Here is a 16408-nt window from a genome sequence, read left to right as displayed (position 1 = left end):
AGGGTGTCATGTGCATCCTTATGTTGGGGTATCAATATATTTAGGATGATAAAGAGTGTTATGCAATCCCAACTAAAAGCCCTAGAAATTTCAGTTCGTTACAAAAAAATGTTTTTTGAGTTAATGATTCAGGAAGCAAGCTCAGATCACCGAGTATGAAGGTGATGGGGGCCTGTTCCGGCTGGGGAGGGGTCAGACCCCGCCCCATGCTGGAGAATACAAGTGGGGGGAGGCAGCTACATCTGTGACACCTCTGTAGCCTTTTACAAAAACTCGAAAGAGAAGGTGAATAATACATTTTATTTTTTTTTAAAACAGTTTGGGATTTACAGAAAAACTAAGCCTTATGCTAAGTGAGGTAAGTCAGAAGGGGAAAAATCCTGCATGATTTCACTCATGTAGAAAACAGAAACCAAACAAATGAACAGACAAAACAAACAAACACAATCTCTTAGATTCTTTTATTTTTAAAGATTTATTTATTTGTGCATACAGAACTGGGGTACAGGCCAGAGGCTCAGGGGCGGTGAGAGGCTTCACCAGAGACAGAGTGGGGAACAGAACAGGCAGATCGACGAAGTACACTGCTGAGGGGAGCAGCGGGCGGGTCAGGAGAGGTCTGCCACGCCATGTGGTCACCTCCGGGGCAGGCGGGAATCGAACTCATGAGGAAGCGGCGTTAGATTCTCAGTGCTATGCTTTAACCCGCTGTGCCACCAGGGAGGGCCAGATTCTTTTATTTTTAAAGATTTATTTATTTGTGCATACAGAACTGGGGTGCAGGCCAGAGGCTCAGGGGCGGCGAGAGGCTTCACCAGAGACAGAGTGGGGAGCAGGACAGGCAGAGTGACCAAGCGCACTGTGAGGGGAGCAGTGGGGAGACAGGAGAGGTCTGCTGCGTCCTGGGGGTCGGCTGGAGGGGAGTGGAAAGGCGACCTCACACTGAAGTGGCTTCGGCCAGCAGGGCTGCGCTTTAACCTGCTGCTGCACCAGGGAGGGCCCCTGTCCCTTTGATTCTAACGACAGGAGGGTGGTGACCCAAGGAGAAGGGGAAGGGGGTGCGGGGCAGGGAGATGGAAACCAGGGCTCTGGCGGAGGGTGTGAGGTGATGCTCCTGGTGATGTTCACCAGCCAGTGGGAAGTTTACACGGTGCCTAAAGCAGTGATGGCTCAATTAAAATTGTAGCGCTGAGACTTCCCACAAGTGCTGGCGGTTTCCTGTTAACAGATTAGCCAGTGCATCTGTCACGGCCAGTGAACCAGCACTGACACGTCAGCGATGCCGGGGCCTGCGCTGGACGCCGTCCTGTGTTTTGCCTGTTCTCTTGCTGTCCCAGGCCCATCAGACATCACACGTTACCTCTAGTGCCATGGCCCTGAGGTGCGTGTCTGTGTGCACACACGAGTCCAGGCACACACGTGTCCGGAAACACATCCCCGCACAGCTGCACCTACACAGACACGCCATGAAGCATGCGTATCCGAATGCTAGTAGTAGCCCTCGCTGCATGGCTGTCATGAAATAAAAATTAATTTTCTGCCTACATCTTTGTGTCCCCACGTTTTCTAGAGTACATGTGCATTTCTTCTGCAACCAGGAAGCCAGAGGGCGCTGCTGCGTTATTCTCACAGCTCTGCCAGCAGCCGCCCTGTTCTGTTTGACAATGGCCTTGGCCTTCCTGGCTCCACGACCTTGACAGTCTAGAAGAGACCAAGCCAGAGTATGGTAGGATGCTCCTCCGAGAGTTGTCTCCTGATTGCAGGGGCTGGATGGGTTTGGGCAGGGGGATCACAGAGAAGTGCCGTTTCCTTCACTTTGTGTTAAGGTGACACTAACATGGCGCAGCTTCAACAGCTGACCCGACCTTGAAGCTGACCGGGCGGCTGCCGCAGCTTGTCCTCTGGAAATGTGCTCCCTCCTCCTCCAGCAGTGCAGCTGACACTCTCCCCTGCACAGGCCCCCCTCGAGTGGGGTGTCACACTACATAGCTCACCTGGAGTTCTGCATGCGAGGCCTGTCTTCCCCACCGTGGACTAATGTAATTGATCATTATGTCAGATCAATTGTCATTATGTCATGCTCGCTTCAGGGCTGCAGCCCAGTGCTGCTTTATTTCTAGCTTCTCCCCGCTTCCACCCTGGGGTGTGCACCGACGCCCTTGGGCATGGCCCCGCCAGGGCACTGTGTTGGGCGCTTCTGCACTTTGTAGCAGCACCAGCTGCTCCAGCCTCACCTGTGTGCTTCCTGCCCCAGGCCCAGGTAGAAGCCCCTGTTTCTCCAGGCCTCCCTGGTTTCTTTTATTGAAACCAAAATCAGGGTGTCATGTGCATCCTTATGTTGGGGTATCATTTCTTCCCCGTTTCATTTTTACTGGTGACTGCACCTCCTATCTGAGCTGTCCCACACCTTAAGGTTGATAGCAATGGACAGTTGATTTCATACAAGGCAGAACTCCTAGTCATCAGAGTTGAGCAGAGTGGCGTGTAGAACTGGGGGAGCGCGGGCAGTCTCTCTTCAGGGCAATGCCAGGACAGTGCCCCCAAAGGCTGAAACCAGCCTCGTAGTCAGTGGGCTCCTGCCGCGCGGGAGGCCGGGACCAGGGAACTCGAGGGGCACCACGTGGTATTTAAAAAGCTCAATCTGATGGTGGTGGTTCCCCCTTTCCTTTAGTAGGTGCTTAATTAATAAATGTTTTGCCGAAATGTGTTGTGCTGACTGGGCCTGACTGGGCTTGGAAATCCAGAGAGACAAAGCTCAAAGGTCATCTAGAGCTGTGCAGCTGCTGAGAAAGCTCAGCTTACCCGAGTGCAGGGAAAGTGCCCCAGCCTGATCACTTCCTCCTTTGTGCTACTGATGCATTTGTTGCAGTGCTCTGGCCTGTTGGAACAGCCTCTGACTTTCTATTTCCCCGAAATACCCTGCCTGGCACTCCGCCTTCCCAGACAGGCTTTGCTGGATTAAAGGGGGTTTCCAGGTCCCGGAGAGAAAAGATTGTCTGCCCCCCCCCACCCACCCCGGGCTTCCTGTCCAGCTCACCGGCCTTTTTTGGTTTGTTTTTGTCTTGGTCAGGTTTTCCGTGCTGGAGCCTTGAATCCCACGCCCACTCCACCATGGCCAGCCGGGGCGGGGGCCGGGGTCGCGGCCGGGGCCAGCTGACCTTCAACATGGAGGCGGTGGGCATTGCGAAGGGGGATGCTGTGCCCCCCCCAACCCTGCAGCCTTCTCCTCTCTTCCCGGTGAGTGTTCGCCTGCCGTCGGGTGGAGAGCCTGGAGAGCCGTGCCCCTGGCGCGTGTGACCCCAGACTCTCCGGGCGGCAGGACACGGCCCTCACCTTGCCTGCCTCTCTGCGCCGGTCCCCCGGACGCCTGGAAGGCGACAGAGCGTCCACCCAGTGTTCGCCCTTGTTTTCCATCGGCCCCACTCGGCCTGGGCAGTGGGCTGAATGGGGGAGAGGCCTCCTGGACTTGCCCTCCAGCGGCTTCTCCCTGAACTGACCCCACCCTGCCTCCTTAGCCCCTGGAGTTCCGCCCAGTGCCTCTGCCCTCCGGGGAGGAGGGGGAGTACGTCCTGGCCCTGAAGCAGGAGCTGCGGGGAGCCATGAGGCAGCTCCCGTACTTCATCCGGCCGGCTGTCCCCAGGAGAGGTCAGTGACAGCTGGGTAAGGCCCCTGAGCAGCCCCTGGGCCAGCCCCCTGGGGGTTCCTGGTAACCACAGTGGCCACTGTTTTGAGTCTCAAACTAGCCTTGGTAGGTGGAAGATTAAGACGTCCACTTCCCATGTACACATGTGGATGTGGTCAGGATTTTAACTGAATTACAGGCACCAGCCAATCAGGAACAAGCCCCCCTTGGTCAGTGGGTCTGGGAGAAGTTGGGGAGACAGGAGAAGGGGGTGCTCCCAGAAGGCGTGGGGAGTGCCCCTCCCTCACGGGATACAGGTTTTCAGTTCCCTGCCAGCTGGTGTCTTCCTGCTGAAGCTGGGGAGGCAGTGCTGAGACTCAGCTCCCCCCTCCCCCCCCCAAGGGAGGGTGTGGCCCAGTGGCACCCTGGACCGGGCAAAGGCCAGAGTGGAACCAGCTCCCTGCCCTAGAAGTTTCCTCAGCACCCCTTTCTTTCCAGAACTGCCAAGGCTTTGGGCTGGGGTTTACAAACATTGGCATTTGGGGTGACAAAGGGACAGTTTAGAAGATGTTGAAAGGTCCCCTGCAGCCCACCCCGGGCTCTGGGCTGGGGGAGGGAGCACAGAGGGCTGAGACTGGAGGACTGCGCCCTTAGGGTGAAATTTGACCTTTGACTTCTGACCTGCAGATGTGGAGCGTTACTCAGACAAGTACCAGATGTCGGGGCCAATTGACAACGCCATTGACTGGAACCCTGGTAAGGAAGGCCCCTTTCCCTGAAAGGGGGGGAGGCTCCAAGTCACAGCCACCAGCTATGACTCCCGGTGCCCCTCCAGGCCACCTCCCTCCCCACCCTGCCTCTGTTGAGTACCTTTAAATTAGAGCCTTAGATGTGCCAGAAGCTCTCTGCAGACTATCTCAGAAGCTGCCTCCCCACTGCCCTGGGGGCAGCTAAGCCAGGACTGTCCTAAGCAACTGTATGCAGGCTGCAGGCGGTTCCTTCTCACTGTCAGTCGGCCTCCCCTCTCCTCCCCTTTGAACAGTCCTTCCTGCGGCCAGGCCCAGCGCTCTACCACTGAGCTCTAGCCCTCCCTGGTGGTGCAGGGGTCAGATCCCAGCCAGAGAGTGGCCCCGGGGCACAGCAGACCACTCCTGCCTCCCCATACTCCCCCCAGCAGTGTGTTTCAGTGGAGAGCTGCTCCCCACTGTCTCTGGTGAATCCCCTCACCCTCTGAACTCTCGCTTGCACCCAGGCTCTTGTGTGCATGAATGGATAAAAATAAAGGCTTAAAAAAAAGTCCTTCCTGAGACCCCAGGTGATCCACTGACTCATTTCCATTCTTCCCAGACTGGCGACGTCTGCCCCGGGAGCTAAAGATCCGAGTGCGGAAGTTACAGAAGGAGCGTGAGTGTATTTGGAAAAAGAGAGAGAAGAAAGCTTTCCTCCATCAGTGGAAGGGCCAGGGTGGGCGTGGCTGCAGGCGCCTGTCCCACCCTGGCCCTGTCTGTTGCTGGACTCCCCGGTGGCCACAAGAGGGCGGCAGAGTACACGGCCTCCAGGAGCGGGTGGCCCGCGTGGGGCGTTTGCTCAGCTTGTCAACTTTTTTTAAAAGATTTTTTTATGTTTGCATACAAGAACTGTATGCATACAAGGGGGGAGGCTGGCGAGAAAATTAACCAGAGACAGAGCAGGGAGCAAAACAGCTAGATCCACTGAAATCCACTGCTGAGGGGAGCAGCGGGGAGCAGAAGAATCTGTTGAGCCCTGGTGGTCACTCCCTGGCCCCGGGGCTGCAGGTAGCTTCATGGTGGTGTGCTTGAATCTCTTGCGCCACCAGGGAGCCCTCCTACTGTTCACCTTTTGATCCCATCCCCAGGAACCACCATTCTGCTCCCTAAGAGGCCCCCAAAGGTGACAGGAGATAAAGAAGAAACAATCCAGAAACTGGAGGTGAGGAGGACGTGGAGGCCACCTGTGTCCCAGCGCTGGTCCCTCCCCCTTGTTGCCGGGCCTCAGCTTGCCCCCTCTGTGCTGAGTCTCCCTGTTCATCTCCACATAAGACCCTGGAGAAGAAGGAGGAAGAAGTGACTTCAGAGGAAGATGAGGAGAAGGAAGGGGAAGAGGAGGAGGAGAAGGAGGAGGAGGAAGAGGAGGAGTATGACGAAGAAGAGCACGAGGAGGTGAGGGGCCTCCTTTCCCCTCAGTCCCCCCCAGCCCCGGGACCCATGTCCTCACGGGTGCTCTGTGCAGAGGGCTGGAGCCCAAAGAAGATGCTGCCCCCAAAGGGTAGGGCCTTTCCTGGCCTATGGGCCCGGTGCTTCGCTTCTCGGAGCCAGCTGGGCCTGGAGTTGGGCGACTGGGGGGGAAGGGGCCCGGGACGCAGGCCGCCGGGAAGTGCCGAGTGCGCTGGACTTCTGTTTGTATAATCTCTATTTCAGGAAACTGATTATATCATGTCGTATTTTGATAACGGAGAGGACTTTGGCGGTGACAGCGATGACAACATGGATGAGGCTATATACTGAAGATGGACCCTCAGCTACACCCTGGAGTTTGGTCTCTCGGTCTAAGGCACACAGCATGACTGTCCCCACAGTGGCCTTTGCGGACAAGCAAGTTTGCTCAGAGTCCGTAGCCCGTTTGGTCCCTGGAGAGGGCCGTGGAGACCGGCGACAGAGCTTTTCTGCCTCCTGCCCCTCGACCCCTCAACCACCTCTGATATCTTGGGGAAAGAGCAAAGGACCAACGTCTTACTGATGAGAAAAGGAGAAAGGAAAGTGAAAAGGGACTGCAGCGTCAGCACGGAAACAGCCGCGCACAGACCTGCCCGTGTTTACAGCGCTCCGCGAGATAATGGGGGGTGAAAGCAGCTCGGAGAAGTAAAAGCAGTTTTATTTTTTTTAATAAAATATTTTCATCTGTCTCTGTCCAGGGTAAGGCCTGGCCAGAGTGGGCCCAGCAGGAGGGGCGGCTGGCTGAGCCGTGTCTGCCTGTGCCCTGTCAGAGCCGATCTGGCCCCGCGGGGGGCCCTGGGCTCTGCCTCGGCGGCTGCCACTGAGTAGTGGGAACAGCCCGCAGCCTGAGGCCAGCTGGCTGCCAGCTCTGTCCTTAGCCACAGGGCACCATTATCTTAGCTCACAGCCCCGCCTTTCCCACACCTGACCTTGGTCTTGTGCTTGTTGACAAGGAAGGTTGCAGCTATTTTGTGGGGAGACTAGAAAGCCAGGTGCCAGCTAGAGAGGAGCTCCTGAGACCCTTCAGAACGCCCACCCACTGGCAGACCTGCGGCCAGGTCGAAAGCCAGTGTTTGCAGAGTGCCCTCGAGGGCCTCCTCCCCCCAGCTGCTGCGTGGCTGAGGGCAGTTTCCCTTTTGGTTCTTTTGTGGAACTTCATTTAGCCTTGCTCATCCCTGCCGGGCACAGGAGAGTTGGGGTTGGGTGCTGCTTGGGGGGGGGTAAGGGGGGGAGGGAGTGACTTAGGGACACCACAGCTGGGGAGATGCTCGCCCACACAGTGCTGGGTGAGGTCACTTCCCGGGGCTCTGATTGGCGCCTGAGGGAGCCCGCAAGGAGCCGATTGGCTCCAGCCTCTTGGCATGCAGCAGCCACGGGCCAGCCTCGTGTCCAGGCGGGGGCTGAGTCTCAGCAGACACAGATAGCAGGATGCTGCCATAGCGACCCCACAAACATATGGGAACTGAAGAGATGAGAAGCAGGAGAACCTTGGGCAGAATCCCCAGCCACATCCAGGCAGGTCGCCTGGGTTTCTTCAGCATCAAATGGCAGAGACCAGCACGACTGTGTCAGGCACTTCTGAGGCTTTCGTGGAGTGAACAGGGGTGGTGGTACCACTGAAGGAAATCATCTTAAAAGCCTGGCTCATGGTAGCAGTCGTTAAGGTAGAAGTAGTCAAGAGAACAGAAAAGGAAACAGAAACAGAACATTCCAGAATTATTGAGCAATTTGCGATGATGAATGTGTTTCCTTTTCTCAGTTGTGTGTATATGGCGGGCTGGGCGAGGCACTGTCCATGGGGTTTCCCTTAGTCACACTCTAGCCTGTGAGTGAACTGGGGAGAAGTCAGCAAGAAATAAAAAGACTCGGACACTGCTTTTGCATTCCTTCCCGTGGACACACACACCAGTTCCAACCTGCTCAGCTCTATCTGTCTCTGCTGGGGTCACAGCTAACCCCCTAAATCCCACTTGATGCCAGGGAATCTCAAAGTGTGAGAATAAAGAAGATTCTAGGGCCTTCCTGGCACTGGGGTGGAGTCTCAGCACTATGAAGCTGTCCGCGGCTGCTGTAGCTCAAGTTCAAGCCCCAGCCAGGGAGTGACCCACAGCACACAGCCGGCTCTCCTGTCTCCCTGCTGTCCCCTCAGCAGTGGGTTTCAGTCAATCTACCTGTTCTGTTCTCTGCTCCCCACTCTGTCTCTGGCGAATCCTCTCACCCCAGCACCTCTGGCCTGTACCCCAGTTCTGTATGCATAAAAAAAAAATCTTATAAAAAAAAAGCAAGAAGATTCTAGACAAAAGACAGTAAGGAGTTGGAGGACTGGGACACCCTGCCCCACCTCTGCACAGACCCAGTCTTCTCCCATGAAGTGGGAGAAAGGAGGACACAGGTCACAGTGACCCCGGGGGTCAGTTATCCTGTGCTCAAAGGCACAGTGTCAGAAACTCAGACCGTTCTAAATTCTTCCCGTCTGGCCTCCTGCCCCTCCTGGCAGGTAACCTTGTTCTGCAAAGTCAGAGACACGGGACTCAGCTGTTCAGGCCCGGCGTGCGCTGGAGGTTGCCTCTGACCTCTCCCCCACTTTCCAGACGTTCTGCCAGGCAGGCTGAGGGCTGGGACCGAAGGCCAGTACCCAGAGCCGGGGTCCTACGTGGAGGACCCCCGACAGGTGAGAGGTTGCAACATTCAGAGAGCAACCTGAGTGTGCCTCGGCCTGGTCCCAGGTGCCTGCTGGGCCGCTCCTGTGGGCCCACAGCCTGGACTACGGCCGCAGTGTAGGCCCCCAAGGGTCACACCCTGGCCAGGCTGGGTTCTAGCCCTAGCTGCCAGGTCCTGCCTAGGGCAGGAAGCTTGGGGAGGGGCCTGTGGACCTCAGCACAAGGACTCAGGTGGTCTGAAGAAGGGCTGGAAGCACCAGGGATGTGCCCTACGGGCAAGGCAGTGGGAGAGGCCAGTGGCCGGAGGGCTGGGGCCAGCCCAGAGGAGGGCTGGGGCGGCCCACGCATTGCCCAGAGCTGGGTGAGGGCGACCACTGTTTTCCTCTGTCACTCGCATTACTGTTGTGCCTGGAAAGGGGGGAACCCACCTCCCGGCTCCTCGCACGCACGGCGGCGGCTGCTTGCATGGATGGGTGGAGCTCCAGGCCCAGGGCCCAGGGATGAGTGTTCTCCCCGGGGGTAGGGGCTGCACTGGTCACCGCCCTGCCCACCACTCTGCAGCTCTGCCCTTGAGAGGTGCCCCGGTGGTGTCCGAGGCGCCGTCCTCGCCTGTGAAATGAGATGGGGACACAGCCATGAGGAGCCTGGCCCACCTGCTGGCCCACCGGCAGGAGTCCACAGGGTTCTGGGAGCAAAGGTCAGACAGTGTCCAGCTTTTGCTGAGCTTGCTCGGCCCGCTGGATTTCCCGGGCCTTATTTTTGGCCTGGACAAGCTGAAGATAGCTCCGGCGTCCAGCCAGTCTGTTCCAAGAACTTGCCCCAGCCTGAGCAGCAGGAGGATCAGCAATTCCATCAACAAGAAAGGAGGTCACCCTGCAGCCAAGGTCAAGGTCACAGCTCACAGGCCAGGACTCAGGCCAAGGCCACCAAGACATTTCTGACAGTAGGGACAGGAGATGGCAGGTTCCCCCCCCCCCCCATCACGTGCAGCCAGAGGCGAGCAATGAGCTGGACAGGAATAGCTCGGCTAGTAATCTGGCCAGACTGTGGTGACCCCTTCTCCCCTAACCTTTCCCCTACTGAGGCTCACCTTTGCCCTGAAGTCATTTGAGACCAGACAGTTGGAAATAAGTTCTAGGGTTTTCATGTCGCCCCAGAAACACCTGGGCTTAGCCCCAACACACTTACTTGCCCTTTTGTATCCTGGAAGTGGGGGGCTTCTCTCTGCAGCCTCATGGGGATGTTTGGGAAGGAAATGGTCCCCACGCAGGGAATGGGCCTGAGGGCAGGTGTCCATGCCTGGGGGCCCATCGCTCTGAGGAGAGGAATCAGGCCCGGCTCTGGGTTCTGCTAACCCAGCCCTGCCAGTGCCCCACTCTGAGTGCGACACTCTCCCAGCCAAGCCCCCCCTCTGCCCAGGACCCTCAGCTGTGAGCTGGGCTTCCCACCTCCCCTGAGTCCTCCCGCCCCGATTCCACTCTTCTCCGTAGACAATGGACAAAGGGAGGAAATGTCCCAACCCTGCTGAATCCCAGTCCTGGCCGCCCGTGGGAACCATCACAGAACTGTGGGTCTGGAATTAGTGGGGATCAGCTAGATCTTAGCCTCCCAGTGGGGGGCACTCACCTGATCAGGGGCACACACCTGGGGGCCCTTCCTGGGCGCGGGAGCCTGCGCCCCCTGGACAGGGAGAGGTGTCCTGGCACACACCTCCGGGCTCTGCTGTGGCCAGAGGGGCAGCCGTTCAGCAGGGCCCTGGGCTGAGGTCAAGGTGACCCTGTGCGCTCCCCTCTGCGGGGAAGAGGAAGTGTGGCACACACACTCAGTGGGAGCCAGGGCTGCTGCCTGGCCCGTTTCCGGCCTGTCCTTCCTGTCCCCACCCTCCCCGCTGGCACAGCGGCTCCGAGGCGCCATACTTGGCCGCTGCTGCTCTGGCCCCTCACCTCTCCCCCAGCTGGCCTGGCTCCCGTTTTCAGTGTTGTGTACACCCCGTGCCACCTCCGCACCTGTCTAACCTCTCCCGGAGCAGACATGCCAAGGATGGCCGTCAGCGTCCCGCGAGCTGGACCGGCTGGGCTGGGCCGGGGGGAGGGGGGGTCTGTCTGTCTCGCAAGTCGCCTTTGCCCCAGTCACAGCGTATGCCGCTCGTGGCGGCCAGGCGAGGCCGGCGGCCGGCCGGAGGCCCCGACACGCGGACATGTCTGTCTTTCCGAGTGCCCCTTTTGCTTTCAAGATTGGGTGGGGGAAGGAAACTTATTTTTATGCTAAACTGCACAAAACCATTCTCTGTAAATCAAAAGCACACCTTTTAAATGTAGAAGACATTTGCAGGGCAGGATTTTGCCTGGGATGGGCTTTGCCCTGCTCTGGAGGCGTCCGGGGAAATGCTTCCTCTCCCTCGCCTCAGGGTTCTGCAGAGGAAATATGTGTGCAGCTATACTTAGAGCAGAGGTGACAGCTTCGACAAGCTCAGCAGCAGGAGCCTGGCAGGTGTGAATGACGAGCAGGTGCGTGTGATGCGCAGGGAGTGAGAGCTGGAGGTACCAGCCTGGGGCGGGGCCCTTGAGCCGCGGGGATTGACGCCAAGGAGGGCCGTGGGCTCAGAGTTACGCGTTAGGGTTGCTTTTTACAGAGAAGCCAGAGCAGTGCATTTTAGCAGACCCTGGTTGGGGTTTTTTTTTTGGCTAAAAAAAATTATATTGTAGTTTTAGGCTTCTAAGTATCTGATTCCACCTGTGCATGGTTGCTCTAGCTTAGGGTCCCCAGCCTCAGTTTACCGACCGCCGGCAGTTCAGGACTCTAGACAGGAGTCAGGGATCAGAGTGACCTTCCCTCAGTAACCCCTTTTCCCTCTGACTTGCCCTCCAGTTTGAGGCGCCTGTGTCGGGGTCTCCACCCACAGAGTTGGTGGGCAGTGTTTGAAGGGGTGCTAAGATATAGGAAAGGATGGGGGACAGAAAATAGCAGTCCTCGGATATGGAAGGGCATCCGGGTGCTCTGGTGGCGGGAAGCCCATGGGGATCACAACCGAGATGGAGAAAGGCACAAACTGAAGAATGATGTAAAAATAAATTTTAAGATAAATAAAATTTTTTCACTACCAAAAAAAAAAATAGGCCAAGGAAGGTTGGAGCCCCAAATCTGAAATTGTCTCCTTCTGTATCTCCTTTCCTAACCCCCAGAATGCCCTCATAGTCAAAAGAATCTTGTGGAATTGCCAACAGCCCAGCCCCCTCTTACCCTCTCCACTTCCCAGGTGACCTGGAGATAGCAGATCCTATCTTAAAAAGAAAATTATTTATTTATGCATACAAGAACTAGGGTGGAGGCCAGAGGTGCAGGATGGGGTGAGGGAGTAAGAGGACTCCCCTGAGACAGAGTGGGGAGCAGAACAGGCAGATCCACTGAAACAAACTACTGAGGGAAGCAGCGGGGAGACAGGAGAGGGCTGCGCCCTGGGGTCCCTCCCTGGCCGGGTCGGACTCAGGCTGCAGTGGCTGCCTGTAGTGTGATAACGCTCTCTGTAACCGCTGTGCCACCAGGGAGACCCAGCAGATCTTATCTTGATGGATTTTGCCAGCATTTGCAATCTCTCTGATCTCCACCAATACGTCTAATTCCTAAGAGGTATTCCCAAGAGGCCTGGATCTGGGCTCCCGAGGTCTCAAGTTCTGTCCCCAAGAGTTGGCAGTGAGGTGGATGAGGTGGCAGGGTGCTCTCCTGTAGGGCAAGAGGTGGAGCTGAAGAGAAGCCTCCGCCATGTCTCTACAGTGGGAGAAGAAGCCGCTGGGCACTGCCCAACCACCCATCCTTGACCTGCAGGCATATGGAGCTAAACACATTACATTTGGGGGCTGGAGCAGAAGGCAGAGTCTCTGTAGCGTCAGAAGATGAGACAGGCCTGAAAGACCAGGAACAGAGAGAAATGGGAGGACAGAAGACTGAGGGTCAGCCATGAGTCTGGGTAGAGGGAGGACGGAGTCAGGCCTTAGGTGAGGTGGAGGGAGGCGGGTCACTGGCCAGGAGCCGTGCCAGGGAAGCCTCCTCACGCCGAGCCCTGCCTTCTGCCCAGTAACTGAAATCTTCCCCCTTTCCATCTGCCCAAGAGGTTAAAAATATCCAAGCCCAGCATCCAGCCAGACATTTCCAAGAACCTGCTTGCTGACCATTTGATTGCCTTGGGGCGGTAGTCAGCAGTTCCCCTAACTAGCAAGGAGATGGCTTCTCCACACCCAGGACTCAAGGCGCAAACCTGTGTCCAAGTCCCCCGCCCCCCCTCCTCGTCCTGCTGCCCCCACTGCCTAGAGAAGACCCATCAGCTGGGAGTTGGGCACATCCTGGCCTGCAGAGTCTGCTCATTCTTTCCCCCTTACACAGCAGCCCAGCAGAGCGCAAGGCAGGGTCAAGCCAAGGCAAAGGTCAGAAGAGACAGGAATAGACTGACCAGGCTGATCTGGGCCTCGCCAGCCGGCCACCTCCCGTGCCACGTTTGAGCCACGCAGCCTGGTCTCCCTTAGGGGGAAAGCCCAAACGAGCAGGGATCCTTTGTGGTTCTCAGTGGATCACACTGTACAGTCAACATTCTCTGTCCAGCCCATCACTGGAAGTCCCCAGCCCCGGAAGCTAAGAAAGTCCAGTTAACTTCAGGAAGTGACCCAGAGGCCTGTGAAGCACACTGGGAGTTTTAGAGAGAAGACTGTCGTGTTCCCAGGGCCAGGCCCGAGATGCAGGGGGTCGTGCAGAGGAACCCCCGGGCTGGAGACGGGGCCCCAGCGGGGCCACCCCTCACTGCCACAACTAGCCTATACACTGCTCTCTCCTCAGACTGTTCTGTTCCCTCAGCTCAGGAAGGGAATCAAGAACAACCTTATTCGTGGTAGGTCAGAGAGAAAGAGCAATACCGGGGGATGCCTGGGAGTGGACTACCTCAAAGTGGCCGGGTGGCTGAGCCTGCTCTTTTCTTTTGCTCTCTTAGAAAACAAGCACTTGCTTGCCATTGTTCTAACATTACACATGCATTTTTTACTCCTCACAACAATCTTGTGGGGTAGCTACTTTTAGTATCTCCAATGTTACACATAAGTGAGCTAAAGTGCAGCGAGGTGAAACAAGTTGCCCAAGATTATGGAGCTTATTACGGGGAAGTAGGATAGTCTGGCCCTGGGCTCCGTGCGCTTAAGGGCCGTACTGTATCTCTATGTCTCTGTCAGGCTGGGGAGCGGCCGATCCTGGGGGCTTTTCTGGGCCAGAATGTGCGGCGGTCGTCTCTGAGCGGGAGTTGTCTGAACTTCAAACATGGAGGTGGATGTTGGGTAGAACAGAGAACAGGACAACAGCTTCTGCTCTTCGTCCAGATCTACTGAGGTGAGGGTCTTGGCACGGGGCTGCGGCCATCAGACGGTCAAGAATGGGAGTGTGTTCCTCACACACCCTGTCGGTTCCATCCCAGGGAACGGATGCTAGGAGGGTCTGTGGGCTGAGGAAAGAACAGGGCGGAGTCCCTCCTTCACCCCACTTCATACCCTTCAGTGCCGAAGTGGCTGTTTTTAGTGCTTAGTCAGATCCTCTTTCCACAATTTGCCTACCAAAGCCTCAAACCCTGTCCGGAACCCAGAATGCTTCCTTGGTACCGACAGTGTCTGTGTTAACTGCACGTTTCCCGAGCTCTTCTCTCTTGAAAGTTCTCTTGCTTCTTCACGCTTCCCCAAAGGGGACCGGACTTACCTAGTGAGGGAGACTGAGATGGGTGGTCCTCTGATGGCTGAATGTGTGGGTGGGAGCTCCTGGTATTTTTTTTTTAAAGATTTTTATTTATCTATGCATATAAGAACTGGGGTGTAGATTCACCAGAGACAGAGGTGGGAACAGAACAGGGGGACTGAGAGAGACCCACTGCTGAGGGGAGCAGCAGGGAGACAGGAGAAGTCTGCTGGGCCCCTGGGGGTCCCTCCCTGGCTGGGGATCAAACTGGTGTGACAGCAGCTACAGGCAGCTTCATAGTGCTGTGTCTTAACCCCTTGTGCCACCAGGGAGGCCCCTAGGGAGCTCTCCAAAATTTGTAGGCCTTTAAAATAAAAAGGCCTACAAAAGACCAAGAGAACAGAAGTCCCTAAATATTCACCCACTGAAGTGGAGAAACAGCTGGGTCAGCACCCAGGACCGTGTACTCGTGTCTATAAGCAACACACGTCTTGAAGCGAAATAAAGGTGGTATTTTCAGAGGGAAGGGGCGATGGATGGGATTCGCTTCCTCTGAGGAAACCCTGACAGCTGCTTCCTTCCTCCCTCAGATTTTGCTGTGTGGCAGCCTTGAGACAGGGAGCTAAAGTAATTAAACAAAAGTGCAGTCCATAGGTCACCGTGGCCTCTTTTCAGCGTGGCTCATGGCTGCCTCTTAGCACCAGTAAAGAACATTTCCAACTTCACAGAAAGTTCACTGGACAGTGCTGGACTAGAGGTGCTGGGAGGGCAGGGGCCACATCGGTCAGGTGTCCGCAGACGTGGGTGACGCCCACGCAGCGACCGGCTGCAGACACCAGCCCTGTGGACACTCGCCTCGGGCCTGCTCTGCCCGTCCAGCTCCTGGAAAACAAGCTATAGAAAAAACTTTTCCATCAACTTTAACCTAGTTTCCTGGTTGCAGATCCACAAAAGGGAGGAGCCAATAAAATCCTGAACAGGTGAGAAAAAGGAGGTGGCTGAGGCAAGAGGAAAGGTGAGTTGCCAGGGAACTGAACCAGAAGCCAACACCTCGGTGAGGAAACAGCCAGAGCCAGCGCAGAGCGAACGCTCTGCTGAGCGTGAGACACGGTGGGAGGCTGGAACTCGGGCAGCTGCTCGCCCCCCCTTTCTGTTCAGCTGGCCCTGGCCTTACCAACGCCCATCAGTCCGAGACTGGGAATTAGTGTGGAGGTTCACAGAGAAGCTGAACCCCAAATAAGGAGCGGGACTAGCTGTGCCTGCAGTGGTTTAGATTAGCCGGAATTAACCTCTGCCTCTTCGGGTCTCCAGTGGTACTCACTTCTTCAGTGGTAACAGCGTCCCTCCCACTAGGGGTGGTGGGCTTACTTCTCTGCAAGTAAACATCGCTGCCTCGGAGGAACACGCTATGGGGGAGGGGACTGGTGAACAGCCAGCAGGCACCCAAGGAGTCCTAATGTGCAGTTAGGATCTGCAGAGACAAAAGGTGGTAGCTGCCTTCCGCAAATCCTTAAAGCCTAAATAAATTTTTGTTAGCTTATGTCTCATTCGTACAAACCAGGTTTACACTGGGAAGAAATTCTACAATGAGAAGAAATTAAATCAAACCTTAACCATTCCCTTCCAAATTCCCTCACAAACCTAACCTCATTTCCCTTTAAATTCATTTTTTTACAAAAGGATAAATACATGCCCTAATTTGAGGAATTCAGTGATGAGTTGTAGATGTTGGAAATTAGCTTAGACTGGGGCCTCCTTGGGGGCACAGGGGGGTCTCAGCACTATCAAGCTGTCTCCAGCTGCCGCAGTTGACCCCTGGCCAGGGAGGGACCCCAGGGCGCAGCAGACCCCTCTTGTCACCACCCCCCCACACACAGTGCATCCGCCTGTTTGCTCCCCACTCTGTTCAGGTGAATCCTTACTCCTCGCACCTCCGCCTACACCCCAGTTCTTACATGCATGAATCAAACTTAAAAATTAGACCACAAGAACCCACTGTAGTTCTTCACAAGACTAAATGTAGCTCAAATGCCTTCCCTCTTCACCCTGCCAACCCCTATTCTGACCATATTCTTTAGGGTAAACAGGGAGTGTTTTGTCCACAGGGTTCTCAGCCATGTGTATTGTCAAGTAGGAAGAAAGCTCCTTTAGACACTTCCTTTTCAGTCTCCAACACCATTTCACAGACAAAG

At 56.1% G+C, this 16408-nt stretch overlaps 1 protein-coding gene across 3 annotated transcripts in view; it reads left to right on the top strand.

The window, feature by feature from the left end:
- The window catches only part of POLR3GL (polymerase (RNA) III (DNA directed) polypeptide G (32kD)-like), a 12246-nt gene extending 4384 nt beyond the window's left edge, over window positions 1-7862 (top strand). The window contains exons 2-10 of one of the 3 annotated variants that reach the window (XM_012730137.1): window positions 319-358; window positions 1229-1381; window positions 3071-3237; window positions 3516-3645; window positions 4310-4378; window positions 4970-5026; window positions 5499-5572; window positions 5683-5802; window positions 6061-7862. In XM_012730137.1, the coding sequence (XP_012585591.1) occupies window positions 3112-3237; window positions 3516-3645; window positions 4310-4378; window positions 4970-5026; window positions 5499-5572; window positions 5683-5802; window positions 6061-6147 (663 nt within the window). In that variant the 5' untranslated portion in view covers window positions 319-358; window positions 1229-1381; window positions 3071-3111 and the 3' untranslated portion in view covers window positions 6148-7862. The other 2 variants (XM_012730135.1, XM_004689579.2) reach the window with 2 other exon arrangements.
- The last annotated feature ends 8546 nt before the right edge of the window (window positions 7863-16408 follow it).

The sequence above is a fragment of the Condylura cristata genome, unplaced genomic scaffold (assembly GCF_000260355.1).
Source record: "Condylura cristata isolate star-nosed mole 26May11 unplaced genomic scaffold, ConCri1.0 scaffold00026, whole genome shotgun sequence".
NCBI lineage: Eukaryota > Metazoa > Chordata > Mammalia > Eulipotyphla > Talpidae > Condylura > Condylura cristata.
Note: the sequence above shows the minus strand (reverse complement) of the source record. Positions and strands in the feature narration are given on the sequence as shown.